The following is an 18,641-nucleotide window of genomic DNA, read 5'->3' as shown; positions in this document are numbered from 1 at the left end:
ACTAAAGAAGGTAGACCAGTTATTTGCGCATGCGCGCTGCAAGTCCACCTGCTGCCTGCATATTTTGTGCAAAATTTGTTGCATTGCCAGAATCCACAAGCATATATGTACAAGTATGTGTTCATATATGTTCAACATCCAACGACAATAGTTCAGCTTGTTAACGGCTGGGCAACCATCTAACTAAGCATTTTTGTGTCCACGCGTGCAGTTATTATTCAGTTTGCCGATCAACTGCTGCCACTGACTGACCAGTACTCATTCTACTTTGACTACGAAGCTCCAAATCTTGGACGTATTTGCATTTCAAGCCGGTGGCTGTTAGTTTTTTTTACAAAACAAATGTGTTCCGATCAACATGTTCGTGCACAAGTGCGCACGAGAACCCCAGTTTGGAATCACTCGCACACGACTCGAAGGAGATTTTTCTGCATTTTCATGGATCTTATTCTACTTATGCATAAGTGAATTTGTATATGTGAAACGCTTTAATAGAGAATCGCCAAAAATGTTATGACACAAGAAATAATTTTACCGCCTTTTGGTTTTCAAATTAATGCTGTTACGAGCACTTAATGCGACTCAAAATATTTTTAATGTGGTAATTTTATTTATTAAAGTGGCACATGGCTTTCACGGCTTCAAAAAGTCGGACCATAAATGCTCAAGACCCCAGTGACCCAATATAGGGATACGAAGGCCTGGGGTTGCTGCTGGAGAAAATTATTCGAGCAGCAGAACTTAATCGAGCAGGTACAATCTTTTATAAGAGTGTACAACTGCTGGCGTATGCCGATGATATTGATATCATCGGCCTCAACACCCGCGCCGTTAGTTCTGCTTTCTCCAGACTGGACAAGGAAGCAAAAGAAATGGGTCTGGCAGTGAACGAGGGCAAGACGAAATATCTCCTATCTTCAAACAAACAGTCGTCGCACTAGCGACTTGGCTCCCACGTCACTGTTGACAGTCATAACTTTGAAGTTGTAGATAATTTCGTCTATTTAGGAACCAGCATTAACACCACCAACAATGTCAGCCTGGAAATTCAACACAGGATTACTCTTGCCAACAGGTGCTACTTCGGACTGAGTAGGCAATTGAAAAGTAAAGTCCTCTCTCGACGAACAATAGCCAAACTCTATAAGTCGCTCATAATTCCCGTCCTGCTATATGGTGCAGAGGCTTGGACGATGACAACAACCGATGAGTCGACGTTGCGAGTTTTCGAGAGAAAAGTTCTGCGAAAGATTTATAGTCCTTTGCGCGTTGGCCACGGCGAATATCGCATTCGATGGAACGATGAGCTGTACGAGATATACGACGACATTGACATAGTTCAGCGAATTAAAAGACAGCGGCTACGCTGGCTAGGTCATGTTGTCCGGATGGATGAAAACACTCCAGCTCTGAAAGTATTCGACGCAGTACCCGCCGCGGGAAGCAGAGGAAGAGGAAGACCTCCACTCCGTTGGAAGGACCAAGTGGAGAAGGACCTGGCTTCGCTTGGAATATCCAATTGGCGCCACGTTGCGAAAAGAAGAAACGACTGGCGCGCTGTTGTTGACTCGGCTATAATCGCGTAAGCGGTGTATACGCCAGTAAAGAAGAAGAAGAAGAAGGCCTGGGGCTAACTTTTTACCAGAAGTACCGGTCAATGTGTGAGATATATTTTTGCTATTCCGAATCAGTGACTTTTTATAATATTATGCCTGTTTATCAAAAATGAATTGAACCGGTTTACTTTATACCGCATATAACGGGTGGTCCAAACACAGCTACTTTTTTCAATAGCCTTTTTTGTTTCCAAATTGTTCAACTTGTTCCGAAAATCGAAAACCATCACCCATCATGAGACCCATTCATTATTTGATAATATTCGACCGAACAGATCACGTCCAGCAAGGAATGAAGAAAATATATCAGTCGTAGCTGACAGTGTTCACGAAAACCGTGGAGAGTCGTTTCGGCACCGTTCTCGGCAACTCAGACTGAAATCTTAAATGAAATGCATAAATTGGCGCATTTAGGACGAAGATCAACCTCAAAAAATTCAAGATTTCCCATTTTATCCCGAAAAACAGACACGGTTTGGTATGGCTTGTGGGTCGGTGAAAGCATCGGTCCATATTTCTTCAAACTGATTCCGGTCAGAACGTAACCGTCAATGACGACCGTTATTGCGCCATGATAACCGATTATTAGAAACCTGAAATTGAAGCTCGCGATCTCGCACCAATCAACGAATGTATTAAGAGAATATTTTGGTGAGCAGATAATTTCACGTTTTGAGCCGGCCGATTGGCCACCATGATCGTGTAACGTTTTTATGTGCGGATATGTAAAGTCTAAATCCTATGCGGACAATACCGCTCCCCCAAGCGTGAGCATACGCGTGTCATTCGACAGTTACCAGTCGATATGCTCGAACGCGGTCATCGAAAATTGGACTAAACGGATAAACCATCTGAGATGTTTACGCGGCCAACATTTGAAAGAGATTATCGTCGAAGAATAAAAGCCATAGAATGTTCTTTCGAATGATAATAAACATTCTCCATTGAATTTGAATTTTCTATGTTTGTTTTAATTTATAAAAAATTAGGGAACCTCGAAATAGATTACCCTTTTTAATTAAATGGGAATATTTTTGTAGTAATTGTGCATCTTTCAGCCTAAAATGATTCAAATGGGAGGCCAGTTCATATAACTATATCAGAATTTTCGAACATCTCTCAGGGTTTACTTCATATGGTTGGTGATTGTATGTTGGGTACTTTATGAAACCCAGGGAAGATTTTTTTAGTATGTGGCGAATATCTCGGTTAGCCCTTCCTTACTTATTTAATATAAAATTTTACCAGCACATGAAGGTATTTTCTTGGCTTTGGCTCTTGCAAGTTTGTTCGGAGCTTAGCCCTTCCTTACTTGTTTATATTATGTTTGACTGTAGCTCAGAATATTGATCCTAGACATACTTAAGAGAATTGTTTATATTTTAGTTTTTTCTTCTTTAGTCACCATAAAGAATTCCGAAATTTAATTGTGAGAAATACCTTACCGTAATCGATTGGACTAAAATGTTTAAGTGGTATCTAAACCCTCTAATATACGAGGGCTGTCCGATAAATAACCTGTGCATATTATAATAGCTACTCGCCAAAATTTCAGAAATTTATCTTGCGCAATTATCTGTTGACAGTCGTTTTTGTGAGTCTATTTCGGTGAATTCCCCAAAATGGAAAAAATTGAATAACGAGCTGTAATTAAATTTTTATTTTTGAAAGGCAATACGCCTTCACAAATCAAAGATGAGTTGGACTCTGTGTATGGTGACTCTGCACCATCGTTTACCACCGTAAAATTTTGGGCAGCTGAATTTAAACGTGGTCGCAGGAGCTTGGAAGATGATGAACGTCCTGGGCGTCCAAAAACTGTAACCACTAACGATAAAATCGCTAAAGTTCATCAATTGGTACTAGACGACCGCCGGATTAAAGTTAGAGAAATAGCTGAGATTATGAAGATGTCAAAAGAAACTGTTTGTCACATATTAAACCAAGGTTTGGGCATGAGAAAGCTGTCCGCACGATGGGTGCCGCGTTTGCTTACGCTAGACCACAAACGTGCGCGCATGAACATTTCCAGCGCTCTGTTGGCTCAGTTTAGAGGCAATAAGACCGAGTTTTGGCGCCGATTGATAACTGTAGACGAAACTTGGATTCATCATTATACGCCCGAAACAAAAAACCAATCTAAACAGTGGATTGAAAAGGGGGAACCAGCCCCAAAAAAACCTAAGCTGTGTATTCGGCTGGGAAAGTGATGGCGAGTGTTTTTGGGACAGCCATGGAATTATTTTTATCGACTATCTCGAAAAAGGAAAAACTATAACAGGAGCATACTACGCATTTGCAAAAAAAGAAAGTCTTGTTCCACCAAGACAACGCACCATCTCACACCTCAACAGTCGCCATGGCGAAAATCCACGAATTGCGGTTCGAACTGCTTGACCATCCACCTTATTCGCCGGGTCTAGCACCAAGCGACTTTTTTTTTGTTTCCTCAACTTAAAACTGCGCTCGGCGGCCAGAGATTTTCGTCAAATGAGGAGGCAATCTCTTTCGTGAACACGCATTTTGCCGACAAAGACACCAAGTACTATTTGGAAGGGTTGCAGAGATGGGAGCATCGCTGGGAGAAGTGTGTGGAGCTACAAGGAGACTATGTAGAAAAAAAAAAAATTTTGAAAAAGTCGCGTGCATCATGGTTAGGTCGGTTATGTATCGGACAGCCCTCGTACATATGCAAATGTATTGTCTTATTTTTTATAAATACATATTTGTGTGGTGGTGCTGTTGTAAACTGAATAATACCGGAGTGTAATAATTTCTTTAATTTGCATGTGTATGCTAACCAAAAAAGTAATCCGTTCCATACCTTTAATATACTTGTATATTATTTTCATTAGTGTCTTCAAAGCAGCGTGTTAGTTGCTTTTCAAGGCAACACTAAGCGGTGCAATACATAACTTATTATGTGCTGTAATTAAATTTATGCATAAATAAAGCACAAAATAATAAAAAATCAAAAACAGAAAGAAACACATCCACAAGGTTTTATTGCACTACAAATCTTTATTTATAACAGACAAAAAAGTTTATTTTATAAAAAAATACAACGAAACAAAAATTAAATTGTAAAAAGAAAAAAAATAATATTTCAATATAAAATAAATGAAAAATATACAAAATTAATAAAAAGCAGAGAAAATAATATATAAAAAAAATTATTATAATTAAATAAAAATATAAAGAAATAAAAAATCAAAGAGGTAAAAAAATGGTGATATAAAAACTAAAACTAAAAATGTGTGTAAACAAATAAATGAATTAAAATCTGATAGGGGTGCCAACTGCAATGTTTAAGAATAACAATTTGTCTTGTATGTCAAAATTAAGTAAAAAAGTCTTTGGTCTTAAAACTAAATAAGTACGAATTATTGATTCCAAATTTGTTTCAATATGATTTTTATTAATTTAAATTTTTTTTTCATAACAATTTTGAATAATTACATAAATAAACAACAAAACCTTAAAAAATTATACTCTCTTAATAAAAAATAATAATTTTTAAAGAAGAAAGTTTTGTATTCTAAATGGCTAATGTTTAGTAGTTGATTGTGCGCTATTTACTAAGTGACTGGTGAAATTGTATTTTAATTGTTTGTGTAAAAAGTATATATAGACGCTAGCATATCCGCTTCCGTTTCCAAAGCACTTTACTTGTTTCTCTATTATCGGTGAATGCTGTTTGAAATTGTTGTTGACATTCTACGCTCGCCGAGCTGTGCATTTTGTATTTGTTATTGTTGCAATGGTGAGATTAATCAGTGCATTATTAATTTATTTAACAATAAAATAGCGAGCATACAAGCAAAGCGGTAAAAGCATCGTGTATTTGTATATATTTCAAAATGTAGTATAGGTTTGTGTGTATGTGAATAAAGCTTATATGACATTAAATTATTATATATTATATTTGCGCATTGCATTCGCCCAATCCATTTGCATGTGCTTGTGTATGTTTGATGTGTTCAAAATGTGGACTGTGTTGACTTTTGCGATGGCTTTTGACAACCGTGTGTAATTTGTGCTTAGCCGCGTACGAACCCTGTTAGAAAACAACAACAACAATGATTGTGAAACATTGATTAAATTATTGACTAAGTCGCGATAATTAATTAATAAATACTTATGTAAGTGCGCATATACTATAATATTTGTAACTGTTCATTCCTCAAATATATTCAACGCGCTAAAAATGCTTACTCATAAAAGTTGAACAAACACAACATTAGATATTCATTAATGTTTATGTAAGGTATTTGTGTTTAAAATAATAAAGCTTTTGTTTTCTGTGACCTTTCAGCGTTCGCAATTCTTTTCTACTTAAATTGACTTTGAAATTGCCAGAAAACTAATATGTTTCTAAGTTTGTGTTTGCTTTTTGAGCTATTTTGGTTGAGGAGGCGGAAAATTTTGCAAAGAGTTGCTGAGAGGATATGAGGTGTTCGTGAGTTTAGGCATAACTATGTTTGTAACTGACTATATTTGGTATCAATTGCATATTAGAGTTTACTTTGTTGTTGGGGTGGCACGAAGCCATAACCGGAAGCGCCAACTATCACGCCGCTGCTCTCATCGAATTGATTTGGTGGTGATGGTGGGAACAGCACGGGACCTGATTAAAAAATAGATATAAACAGAAAAATTCGTTAAAGTAAAAATATTAAAAGTAATTATAATTAGTTTAATCAATTTCACTCATATAATTTGAAACAACGTTACTTCAGTTACATCGAAGCTACAATATCCTTCACAAATACAAAGATTGCTTAAAGGACTTCTTCGGAGATAAAATTGTTGGTTTAGTTAAGAACTCATGTCAAATTTTTTGAAGATATCACATTAAATGAAAAAGTTTGCCATATAAGACAAACGGACGCACAGTACATATACATATATGTCTCTGACGTTTCCTTCTGGGTGTTACAAACTTCGGGGTATACCCTGTTCAGGGTATAAAAATTGGAAAACGCAGTAAACAAAAATACTAAAAAATCTATTTTTATCGTCTTATTTAATTCTATAACATATCTAGAAATTTGTCCTAAGTGCTCAAGTTGATCTGAGTAATAGTTTTAAAAACACCTCTCTGAAAATTTTTTCACTCAAGTTTAGTTACTTAGCCACTTAAAATTTTAACTCATTTTTCTGGAAACTGCTTTTGTAATTGTCCAAATTTCGCACTATTCAACTGTTCTTAATGAAATTATACATAGGTTTTCGAAACTTAATACACAAGGTCTTAGAAGAAGAATGAAAAGAACGTCGAGAAATGTTCTCCAAAGTCTGTGTTTGTAAAAACTTCTATCAAAAATACAATTTTCGCTGTTTTGGTCTTTATTAAGAAACTCATATTTTTCTCTTTTTTACATCAGATAGTCTTGTAAGAATTTCTGCTGTCAACGCGGAGGGACCTTTTTTCTGACGGACTGCCCGAAATGACACCCTAATTTGAAAATTTTGCAAAATCTGCGTTAAATACGTATTTTTGAACTAATATAATATTTAATTATTTGTGCTTGAGGAAGCCCATGTAAGCGCATGCATTCAACCAATGTTTAAAATCAAAAAATTCACATGGCAAGAAATTTTTTATTTTAAACTAAATTTAAATTATTTAATTTATTTTAGATAATTCTATATTTTCTAAATATATATATAAAATGAGAATTTATAATTGTTTGAATCTGGGGCATCTGATAATTTGTTAAATCTTAGCCTTAAGTCCAAAATATCGTTTTGTTAAAGTTAAATTCAAACAACATTAAATGAAAGAGAAATTCCCCTCTTCTTTAAATATACATACATATATTTTCATCGCACTCACCTCGGTTATTGCGTCCATCCCGAATTGCATTTGGAGACGACAGACCGCCTGAGTTGAAGTTGAAGTTTGTCGGTATAGGGAAGAACCGTTGACCCATGACCAGAGCCAAACTCATGAAGATAACAAGTACGGAAGCTAACTGTAAAAATTGATGATAACAAAAGCGAATTTAAATATCATAGTAAAGGACATAACGTTTTCAAGAAAATTATAAACGATTAATATAAAAACAATTAAAATAAATTTGGCAGCTGCTGAAGTGTTGTTAACAGAAAATACCTATACCACAATATAAGCTATTAATCATTCGTTTTCGCACGAACACCGGTTAGTACTTTCACTCTGCCTGCCAATCCGCTGCGCCTAGATACCGCTTACCGAAGCAATGCCAATTTGTTAAAACAAATGTTGCAAATTTCTGATTTATTTTATGCTCAAATATTGGCTTAGCATTTGCGTTGAAAATAGTCTATACGATTTTAATTTCGCTTTACAATTTTTGTGGAAATTAACATTTTTGCGCCGTGTCATCACTTGAATTGCAAACAATTGTCTTAGAAATTTATTAAGTAATATTTTTTAAATATTTCTATCGAGTTGATGTTTAAGTGGAAAATGCTTATTTATAAAATAAAAATATTTAATAAAGCTTATAATTTGCTTTGAAAATAAAAACGGGTTTAGTATTTAAATATGAATAATTATCAAACGTATATCAGTTTGGAGTAAATAATTAATTTATTGTTATTCAATTATTCATTTACAAATGAATTTCCAGATACACAAAATAAGAGAATGTATATATTGAGTTTTCAGTCATTTTTAAGATTATTAGCAAGAAGTATAAACAACAGAAGCAAACTATACAATTATGGGTATATGGTACATAAAAAATATATGTACATATGTATATACATTCTAATATACATATTTATTATATTAAATTTTTTTTAGTTTTGTTCTAATTATGAGTTTTGAAGGGATCAGTATGGTGTGTGACGTACAATCCAACTTCTAATTATACTTGATTATACCTGTTTTCAAATAGATTTTATAACCTCTTCCATTTCTTTATAGTAATTCTCTTGGCTTCTCACTTTGTGAAACTGTGAATGTAAGGGGTTTCTAATGCAACAATTTAGGAATTTACAATGTTGTTACGTTGTTGCATATTCGTGCCGTGAATTTTAATATTATTCACTACTTTTTATACCCTTATCAACGTCATGAAGTTTGTAATACCCAGAAGAAAAAATCGGAGACCTCATAATTAGTAAAAGACAATTGATAACACGTTGACGACGAACAACGTCCAAGACGGCCATCAACATCAACTGATCATCAACACGTCAATAAAATAAAGGAATTGGTGCTTGAGAATCAACGATTAGTGAAAACCAAAATCACTTGATTTTTTAAAAACGACGTCGCGTTAACGCTTGTGAAACAATGCTTTCCGATTACCTGGATGTTATGAAACATATTATAACTGGCGATGAGTCTTGGATCTATGCTTACGACTGAGAATTGTTTCGCCGATTAATATCGAGACAAAAGTGAGCCAAAGCTGAAAAAAGGACGTCAAAGCAAGTCAAAATCAAAATTACGTTGACAATTTTCTCCGATTATCGAGGTGTGGTGCACTCAGAATTCCTTCTGACCGGCCAAACTGTCAGCAACGAATACTATTTGGGGGTTATGTGTCGTTTGCGCAAAGCTATTCGTAAATACAACTATTGATTTTTGCACCCCAATAATGCACCGTCGAATACTGCATTGATTCTTCAGGAGTTTTTACCAATATCGTGCCTCAGTCACCGTATTCTCCTGACTTAGCTCCGCATGAATTCTGGCTATTCAGCAAACTCAAACGACCGCTTCTTTGAGCCGGTTGAAGACATTAAACGCAAATCGCTACGCGCATTGAAAACTATTCCTGAAATTGACTTAATCTACTCTTTTGGGGATAGGAAAAATCGGAAGAATAAGTGTATTGTTACCAAGGGGATTACTTTGAAGGATACGATATAGATTTTGAAGAATAAATTAAAAATTTTAAAATAATGAACACGGTCTAATTATAGTAGTAGTACGCGAATTACTCCCCGAGTTTTGGATATATAGATATAAAATTCCGAACATGTTCCTCAAGAAGTTGCTCATTTGTCGCAATTGCCTATATCGGACCTCTACAGCATACAGATTCAAATTTAGTTCTTGTATTGAAAACTTGCAATAACAAATGCAATGGTGCTATAAGTTCGGTGCAATCAGCTTTTCCCTGTTTTAAGAGTATTAAAATAATTCAGTTAGGTGAACAATTGATTGCAAATGGACTTGTTAACATGTATGCCAATGACAAAATTAAAAGAACAGAACTAGTTGTTTTTGTTGTTTTCGTTTTTGTAACAGTGAGCAGAACAACGGGCAGAAAACACGAGACATGGCGAATTCACGTAAATTCAAATCCAAATAAATAAAGAAACACTTTGCAGGCGTACTATTAAGCATGTAATAATAATATAATGTTTATGAATGGGCAAATGCGACAGAAAATGGTGAGCAAAGCGCTTTTGACTAATAACAATAAAACTTTTATCGAAGTTTCAGTGCTCACCAAAGCAATAAAAGCGTTAAGCTCATTTAGTGTGTACACTTATGTGGAAGAAGCACATACAATTAAATGTTCATGAACTTCTGCAGTCAGTTGTTGTTGGCTGACAGCCACATTTAACTGTTGTATGGAATAGAATACAAAGTTCGCGTGCCAGAAATACAATAATACTCATACGCCTGGGTGCCCACATAATTGCCACCGGCACAACGCGTAATCAAACAAGCGTTTCTTAATTGTTTTAATACATAATTTATTTGCTTTCGCAATTAACGGAACACAATAACAACAACAACGAAAGCACAGAGAAAACAGAATTGTCAAACGTCGGAATGTATCAGCGCGCGATGATGGCCTTGGCAAGAATTCAAACACACAAAACTAGTTGGTGGTATATAGCTAACGACTACATATATACATATGTAACTGGGTATATGTTTAAATACCAGAAGTAGTTCAAGTACGCCGATGTATGAGCTCACGTAATGCATTCATACTCCTACTAATATGTACGTGCACGTAACTCGACGACTACGCCGCAGGCGTGTGAAGTGTGCAGCGACAAGAATCAGTTCAATTCGGGGTGAGTGCAGCAGGTGCGACTATTTCATGACATAAAGTAGTCAGGTTTTTCACTTCTCAAATTAATTTTCAACGTTTTAATATGTTTTAACTAAAGCTAAACAATGATTGCAGTTAAACTATCTATCTAAATTATAAAATTAAAAAACAAATAAAAATTAACACAATATAAAATCAATGTGTTTCATCGAAAGCTCTATCACCATTAACATGAGCACTTACTTACTTCCCTTACTTAGTAATGAACAAGTTTACCAAATTTTTACTTCTGATTGTTTATACTTTTTACCTCACTTACACTTATAATTATGTTTGCTTTTGTACGCCTTTGATTAACAAGAATATCGCAAGCTGACGGCGTGGTTTTACTGTTAAAATGCACATTCAATTAGTGGATTTACATATAGCAAGAAATGTTAATGCTTGTGCAAGCCATTCAATACTTCAATTATCATGCCTGGGCATCTGAGCGTGCTGCCTAACAATTTTGCTTTAGTTAAACGGTACAATTTGCGTAATATACAAAGTAATTAAGTTAATTCACTGCTTAAAATAATGCACGTATGCATATGTGGGTATTTATTTAAGTTTAAGCAATGTGTGGAATTTCATTACGAAAGGGTGAAAAAGCTCTCTGTTGAAGCATGTTAAATTACTAGTCGGAAAATTTTGTAAAAAATAATGAACTCTTTATAGAAAATTGTGTTCACTTTTACCACTATGATTCCGATGTAGATATATTTTGTTAATTGGAAGTGACAATACTCATCTAAAGTGACCGTTCTTCCATGATGAGGTTTTTTAACAAGCTACCATTAATAAACGTACTTTTACACCAACAATAAGCAAAGTCATGCAAGAAATAAAATAATACAAAAATCACTTCTTAAATCTTAAAATTGTCTCAGCGTTGCATTGCGATTTACATTACTCATTTCGAACAGTAGCTGTCACAGTAGCTGCAAAGGAGTATCTATCTATCTTCCGTCAAACACGATTCGCTTGAGCAATTGCTGTTGTTGTTGTTGCTGCAGGCAAGCAAATACTCATTTATGTATGAGAAAAGGTATTTGTGTATTGTGTTATTGTTGCCATCTAAGCTAACGGCTCAAAGCGCCTCAGATTGCGCATAATAATGTTGCCGGAAATAAAGCTGCTCGGTTTTATCAATCTTTGCTATATACAAGCAACTGAATTATTGCAAACTTGAAATTGTATGATAATTTGTTTGTGATAATTATGCCTTGAGAGAGACTGGAGAGGGCGCTGGTTTATTCATTGTTTTAAATGCATAATTGGAAATTTATTTTTTAAACACAATTAAAAAACAAGTAAGGAAGGGCTAAGTGCGGGTGTCACCGAACATTTTATACTCTCGCATGATAAAGTGATAATCGATATTTCATTATGCGTCATTTACATATTTTTTTATTTTGCTATAAAATTAATTAGATTAGTAGTTCCTGAGATATGGTTTTGGTCCATAAGTGCGCGACGCCACGCCCATTTTCAATTTAAAAAAAAAGCCTGGGCGCAGCTTCCTTCTGCCATTTCTTCCGTAAAATTTAGTGTTTCTGACGTTTTTTGTTAGTCGGTTAACGCACTTTTAGCGATTTTGTATGGGAGGTGGGCGTGGTTATTATCCGATTTCTTCCATTTTTGAACTGTATATGGAAATTCCTGAAGGAAACGACTCAATAGAGTTTGGTTGACATAGCTATAGTAGTTTCCGAGATATGTACAAAAAACTTAGGAGGGGGCGGGGCCACGCCCACTTTCCCTCCCTAATGCGATCCTTTGTGCCAAATTTCACTTTAATATCTTTATTTATGGCTTAGTTATGACACTTTATAGGTTTTCGGTTTTCGCCATTTTGTACTCATAGTACTCCTTTCTGCGCTGGCGGCCTTCGGCCGCGCTCTAAAAAAATAACCCTGGCCGAGCGAATACCCGGGGTGACTGAAGTACTTTCGCATAGTATTCCTTTCTGCGTAGGCAGTGGGCCGATTTTGCCCATCTTCGAGTTTTTACTCAAGTTACAGCTTGCACGGACGGACGCACAGACAGACATCCGGATTTCAACTCTACTCGTCACCCTGATCAATTTGGTATATATAACCCTATATCTGACTCTTTTAGTTTTAGGACTTACAAACAACCGTTATGTGAACAAAACTATAATACTCTCCTTAGCAACTTTGTTGCGAGAGTATAATAAGCATTTTTATATTATTTATATCATATATTTACTGTAATATTTACTGAATTTGAAAAAGGCAACAACATATTTTAATTGATTTAGTCTTTTATTATATAGGGTGATTTTTTAAGAGCTTGATAACTTTTTTTTAAAAAAAAACGCATAAAATTTGCAAAATCTCATCGGTTCTTTATTTGAAACGTTAGATTGGTTCATGACATTTACTTTTTGAAGATAATTTCATTTAAATGTTGACCGCGGCTGCGTCTTAGGTGGTCCATTCGGAAAGTCCAATTTTGGGCAACTTTTTCGAGCATTTCGGCCGGAATAGCCCGAATTTCTTCGGAAATGTTGTCTTCCAAAGCTGGAATAGTTGCTGGCTTATTTCTGTAGACTTTAGACTTGACGTAGCCCCACAAAAAATAGTCTAAAGGCGTTAAATCGCATGATCTTGGTGGCCAACTTACGGGTCCATTTCTTGAGATGAATTGTTGTCCGAAGTTTTCCCTCAAAATGGCCATAGAATCGCGAGCTGTGTGGCATGTAGCGCCATCTTGTTGAAACCACATGTCAACCAAGTTCAGTTCTTCCATTTTTGGCAACAAAAAGTTTGTTAGCATCGCCATTCACCGTAACGTTGCGTCCAACAGCATCTTTGAGAAAATACGGTCCAATGATTCCACCAGCGTACAAACCACACCAAACAGTGCATTTTTCGGGATGCATGGGCAGTTCTTGAACGGCTTCTGGTTGCTCTTCACCCCAAATGCGGCAATTTTGCTTATTTACGTAGCCATTCAACCAGAAATGAGCCTCATCGCTGAACAAAACACGCGCGCGAAACACATTTCGAACCGAACACTGATTTTGGTAATAAAATTCAATGATTTGCAAGCGTTGCTCGTTAGTAAGTCTATTCATGATGAAATGTCAAAGCATACTGAGCATCTTTCTCTTTGACACCATGTCTGAAATCCCACGTGATCTGTCAAATACTAATGCATGAAAATCCTAACCTCAAAAAAATCACCCGTTATAATGTATTAAATTTCGTATTGTTAGTGACATCGGAATTGTTTTTTTTATCACTTTTTTCTTTTTCCATAATATTAGGTGATATTCGCTAAAACATGTGCTAACAACTTGTCGTTACAAATTTTCGTTCAACTTTTCGGCTTCCACTGCCGACGCTTGTACCTACTTCGGAGCGTTACAAGTTGTTGTTATTACTGTTTGTGATGATGTTATTATCGCTCTTGTTACTGTCACTGTTTTTCGGTTTGCTTACATTTTCAAACTGTCAGCAATTGCGAACGTGTCTTGTCAAATGAGTGCAGCTAATAGTTTCACAATTTTGTTTGAATTTAGACTGATTTTAGTTGTTTTATTATACTTTTTCGAAGCTTCTGTTACGGCAATGTGAGGACTAAAATTTTTTTGAATTAATCCATATCTGTATATCAGACAAACAGATAATTATTGTAATTTAAAAGTGGACTTTTTTTAATTAGAAAAAAATATCCCTTATGGTGCTCAATGTATCGTGGGTCAACAGCGGATGCCAGATATCCATTTCAACTCTTTAATTGAAGAATTTTTCATAAACTCTGCAGGCTCAGCACCCGCCTAATTCTCTTATAACAACTGAGAAATAAAGTAAATAGTTTCAGCAATATAATTACCGATTTTGTTATTAAAAAATTTAAAAGTGTATTATGTGATTACTTTAACCAAACACAAGCGCAATCTATCACGTTTATCTCGAGATTAATTGTCCTCCAATTGTAATCAGTTCAGTTCAACTCTCCGAACGCTATCAATTTCACGCGCACCAACACCTACAACAACAATAAACCGCACTCATTAGTCGCTTAATGCAAAAATACGACAAAGACGGAGGGGAATAGTAAGAAAAAGAAATAAAAATTACTTCTTAAAACGTATTGGCATGGCAAATTGTGGCGCCAGTCGGGCTCATTTTGACTAAAAACAACGTCAGCTTCACAGCCAATGCGTATGAGTAATCCACAATTAATAGTTTTCACACTCCACTCGACCAGCAAATAAAATGCATAAAAAAGGTGTAATAAATTGAAAAAGTAATATGTTTAACTGAGCATTCATGTACTTTGTGAAAGGCCAAGCGTCGTCGCCGCGCAGCTCAAGCGAACCAGCTGTAAATTAAAGTGGGAGTTGAAGCCAACAGCTGGACAACCGCACAACTGCCGCAACTCGTACATGAATATCTGCAGAAAAATCGCGTAGAAGCGCTCGCAGTGACAGTGACTAAGCTGTTTCTGTGCACATATGTATGTACTATAATATTATATTTGCTCACTTCACCGGCAATCCAGGAGATTGTGCTTCGACGCAAGCTAATTGCCCATTTCATATGCAAAACACTCACGCATTTACTTGCTCATTTGTAAGTTTTACTTTTTATCTGTAGATACATTTGTTTAGTGGATACTCACTAAACATTTAGTTCGATGTTCTTAACTATGGTTCAATGGTTGTACTCGTAGTCGCATCGGCGGGTGTCTTTGCTTGCAATCGCTTATATGTATTAACATACATTTTCTGATGTTAATATATTGAGAGCACGCTTTTTGCTACAACAATAACAACAACAACTGTGTTCACCTAAAGCATATTTGCCGCAGAAAGCAAATAATAGAAATCTATATTTGAGCGCTTAATACAGCTGTGCTTTTGCTTGCAGGAATCGTGAAATGCACTTTGCTGAAGTCTGTAGGCTATTTAACGGGTTTTCGTGCACGCGCTTCATTGGCCAAGACGAAATAAATATAAGTAAATGCTCGGAATTATGGAATGTGCAACACTTACAAGAAAAATTGGTGAAAAGAAAACATTCGCTACTCGCAGGAAGGCAGACTTTTGAAAGTCCTTCAAAACAGCGTAAAATAGATATAGATATGGATACATAAAGATATTTATAAGATTAATTTCAAATACATTCACATTGGAATACATTCATTCTTCTTTTTTCTTACTTTAGACCTAAAATAAAATAGAATTGCTCATACAAAACGAAAAGCATGGACCGTACTTAAAACTAAGGGGTTACTCAAATCTAACGTTTGGTGAATCAAAGACAGAAATTCATGTAAATAAAAAGGAATTACTTAAAAATAACAACTTTCCATCAGGGCTTTTTGCATATGATTTCTGTAAAATACATAAATATATCGTAGTTCGTGTTTGGCGGATAGTATTTATGTTATCATTTGCATTTCTTACTCTTTTACTGCTTAAATTTTATTATTTATTTACGTTTTTTTCTGATTTTGGGATTTTTTTTACTTTTAGTATACGAGCAATGCATTTTAGGATTTATATATGCCATTAGCAATTTAAGCAATCTCATGCTTTACCCTGCGGTCAGTCAGCAGGTAACCAGCGGCCATTGGGTTGCTGATGCTTTCTAAGCAAATTTAATGCAAGTAGTTCGATTTTGTAATGCACATATTTTTTGTATTTTTATGTAGTCAAATTTTTTACACATACATTCCGCAGAATTTAATATGTATGCGCCACTATTTTGACAACAGCGACAGTATTTAATTACTTTAATTGAACTTTTACTTCAAAAATCAGCGTGCTACCAAAAAGACGGTGAATGTATGGTAAACCATTTTGGAGCTGAGTTAGTAAATCAAATGGAAATGTAAATAAATAAATTAAAACCAAGAGTTTGCGAGTGGATTTTTGAATTCAATTAATTTATAAATAATCAAATATAATTGATCTGCCAGTTATACCAAAATTAGAAAAGCGCTACACTACATCTAGGAAGATTTAACTGTTCGACTGAAGAAAAACTTTTAAAGTGAAGAGTATCTTCTCAATTAGTTTGCTAAATGTCGACACAATTCAGAATTTAGTTTGCAAGAGATTTTGAACAATTGAAAATTTGAGGAATGAAAGTTGGTAATGCAATACAAGTACACAAAAGAAAAGCCAAGTAAAATGTTTTCACACGCACAGGTTCTCTCTCGTTATTCAAGTCATTTACAACTACTCATTAACATTTTTTACTTATTACTATTAGATTTCTTTCTAAAATCTTTACTTCGTTAGTGTGCTGGCGTTTGCGCTTTCGTGTCTGTGACTCAGCACAACTAGCAAAAAATAATTGAGCAGCCACACTTAGGCAATAAATCAAACTCACAGCTACCCATGAGTTCAACGAATGTGTAACACCTGCACCTGTTATAAATAAATTTCGGTAATAGCGAGCCAATCACCGACCATAGCCAAAAATAAACAAAAGCAGGGAAGCATAAACCATAAGCCATAACATTCACCACCGTGCAGCATAATCACCTTGGGACCAATAAACTGAAAAAGAGCCGATGCCAACATCTCCCGGCGAAACAGCTGGCGCTCAGAAACATTTTGAGCGAAGTAAGCGGCTTCCGCAATGAAAGTGAAGCCTTGAAATATTCATCTTTAACAGCACTTGTTAATGGGCGAGAGGGGTGGGCCACAAGCACAGCAATAAAGCAAGTTAACAACTGGAAAGGAGAAGCAAAACAACTCTCTACGATTATTTGCAGCGCTGCAACTACATAATGCGCAATTGAGTTAGTTGCCAGCCGTATTGGAGGTGGGTGTTCGGAGAAGTGCAAGCAAGTTAACGTCTAGTGTTATTAATAAATTCACAAAAACAATGCACTTTTTTACATTTTCATGGCTTTGTTTTCGTATATTTTTTTCTCTTCTTCCATTGTTTTAGGCAAATGCGCACTGTAGCAATCTATAAACACATTGTTGCTGATTTGTCGGTGTTATTAATGCGAAATTGGTGCGTTGATTGATTGATAAATTAAGACTAAACTGTCCAATAAATAAATATATGCAAAGCAGTAAGTTTTGTCGGTGCTGGAGCAATCAAGTAGTGGTGGTGCTGAGTGAACGACATTAACTTTCAATGGGTATTATGGTACGTTCACACGCATGCGCAAACGGAGATCCGGGCTGGAACGTATAAGACTTGACGAACACAAATACTTCCTTGTCTTTCGCGGCGTGTTGATAACTGTTATAGACGGCTTGACTGTTAGGTGGCTGGGGGCTTGGTTCGCTGAATGACTCAACATGCTCTCGGGCTTTCACGCGGTCAACGTCAGTGAATTAATTAGAAAACTTAGCGTGGGGAAGAGTGTGTAAAGCGGTTGTGTGGCGCTGGTGCTAAGTTTGCTTAGAAATATTCTAATAATCATACTAATTTGAATTTATAATTTCAGCATAGCTGAGGTAATAATTAAGTTTTTCCCACATAAATCAGTGGAACTTGAAGTAATTGATAATAATTAAATACAAGTTTATTAATCGTGAGCTATTTAAAATGAAGATCTAACCCAGTCTTATTCACGTTGCTGAGCGAGGTTAAGAGTGCTTCTTTCTTCACCAACAAGTGCTATATTGTAAGCCTTTTCGGAATAAAATCAGAGCTCATTTGCCAATTTTAATAGCATGTCACATTGCTGAAACCACATCCACACCATTAATGACTTATAGCCCACATATGTTACCTATATTCACTGCAATATTTTTAAAGGAGCATACATACAGTCGTAGTCTGTCCGTGCATGTTTTTCTTATAAATATGTCTGTTTTAGTTAATATATCTATGTTTATGTGTTCCACACATTACATAAATTGCTCTTACTCTAAAACTATTAAAAATAAATATGACCGTTCGCCGCACGTAAACGATTGCAATCAACAACCATGTCAATTGAGTCGAAAACATTTTTATACAAA

At 35.6% G+C, this 18,641-nt stretch overlaps 1 protein-coding gene across 2 annotated transcripts in view; it reads right to left on the bottom strand.

Annotated features, from left to right (window-relative positions):
* Positions 1-18,641, bottom strand: part of LOC105233793 (uncharacterized) — a 90,395-nt gene that overhangs the window by 15,730 nt on the left and 56,024 nt on the right. For both annotated transcript variants that reach the window (XM_049447158.1, XM_011215955.4), the window contains exons 2-3: positions 7,456-7,594; positions 6,142-6,243 (exon numbers count right to left, since the gene is read on the bottom strand). In XM_049447158.1, the coding sequence (XP_049303115.1) occupies positions 6,142-6,243; positions 7,456-7,570 (217 nt within the window). In that variant the 5' untranslated portion in view covers positions 7,571-7,594. The remainder of the gene's footprint in view (positions 1-6,141; positions 6,244-7,455; positions 7,595-18,641) is intronic.

Source organism: Bactrocera dorsalis, chromosome 2 (genome assembly GCF_023373825.1).
Source record: "Bactrocera dorsalis isolate Fly_Bdor chromosome 2, ASM2337382v1, whole genome shotgun sequence".
NCBI lineage: Eukaryota > Metazoa > Arthropoda > Insecta > Diptera > Tephritidae > Bactrocera > Bactrocera dorsalis.
Note: the sequence above shows the minus strand (reverse complement) of the source record. Positions and strands in the feature narration are given on the sequence as shown.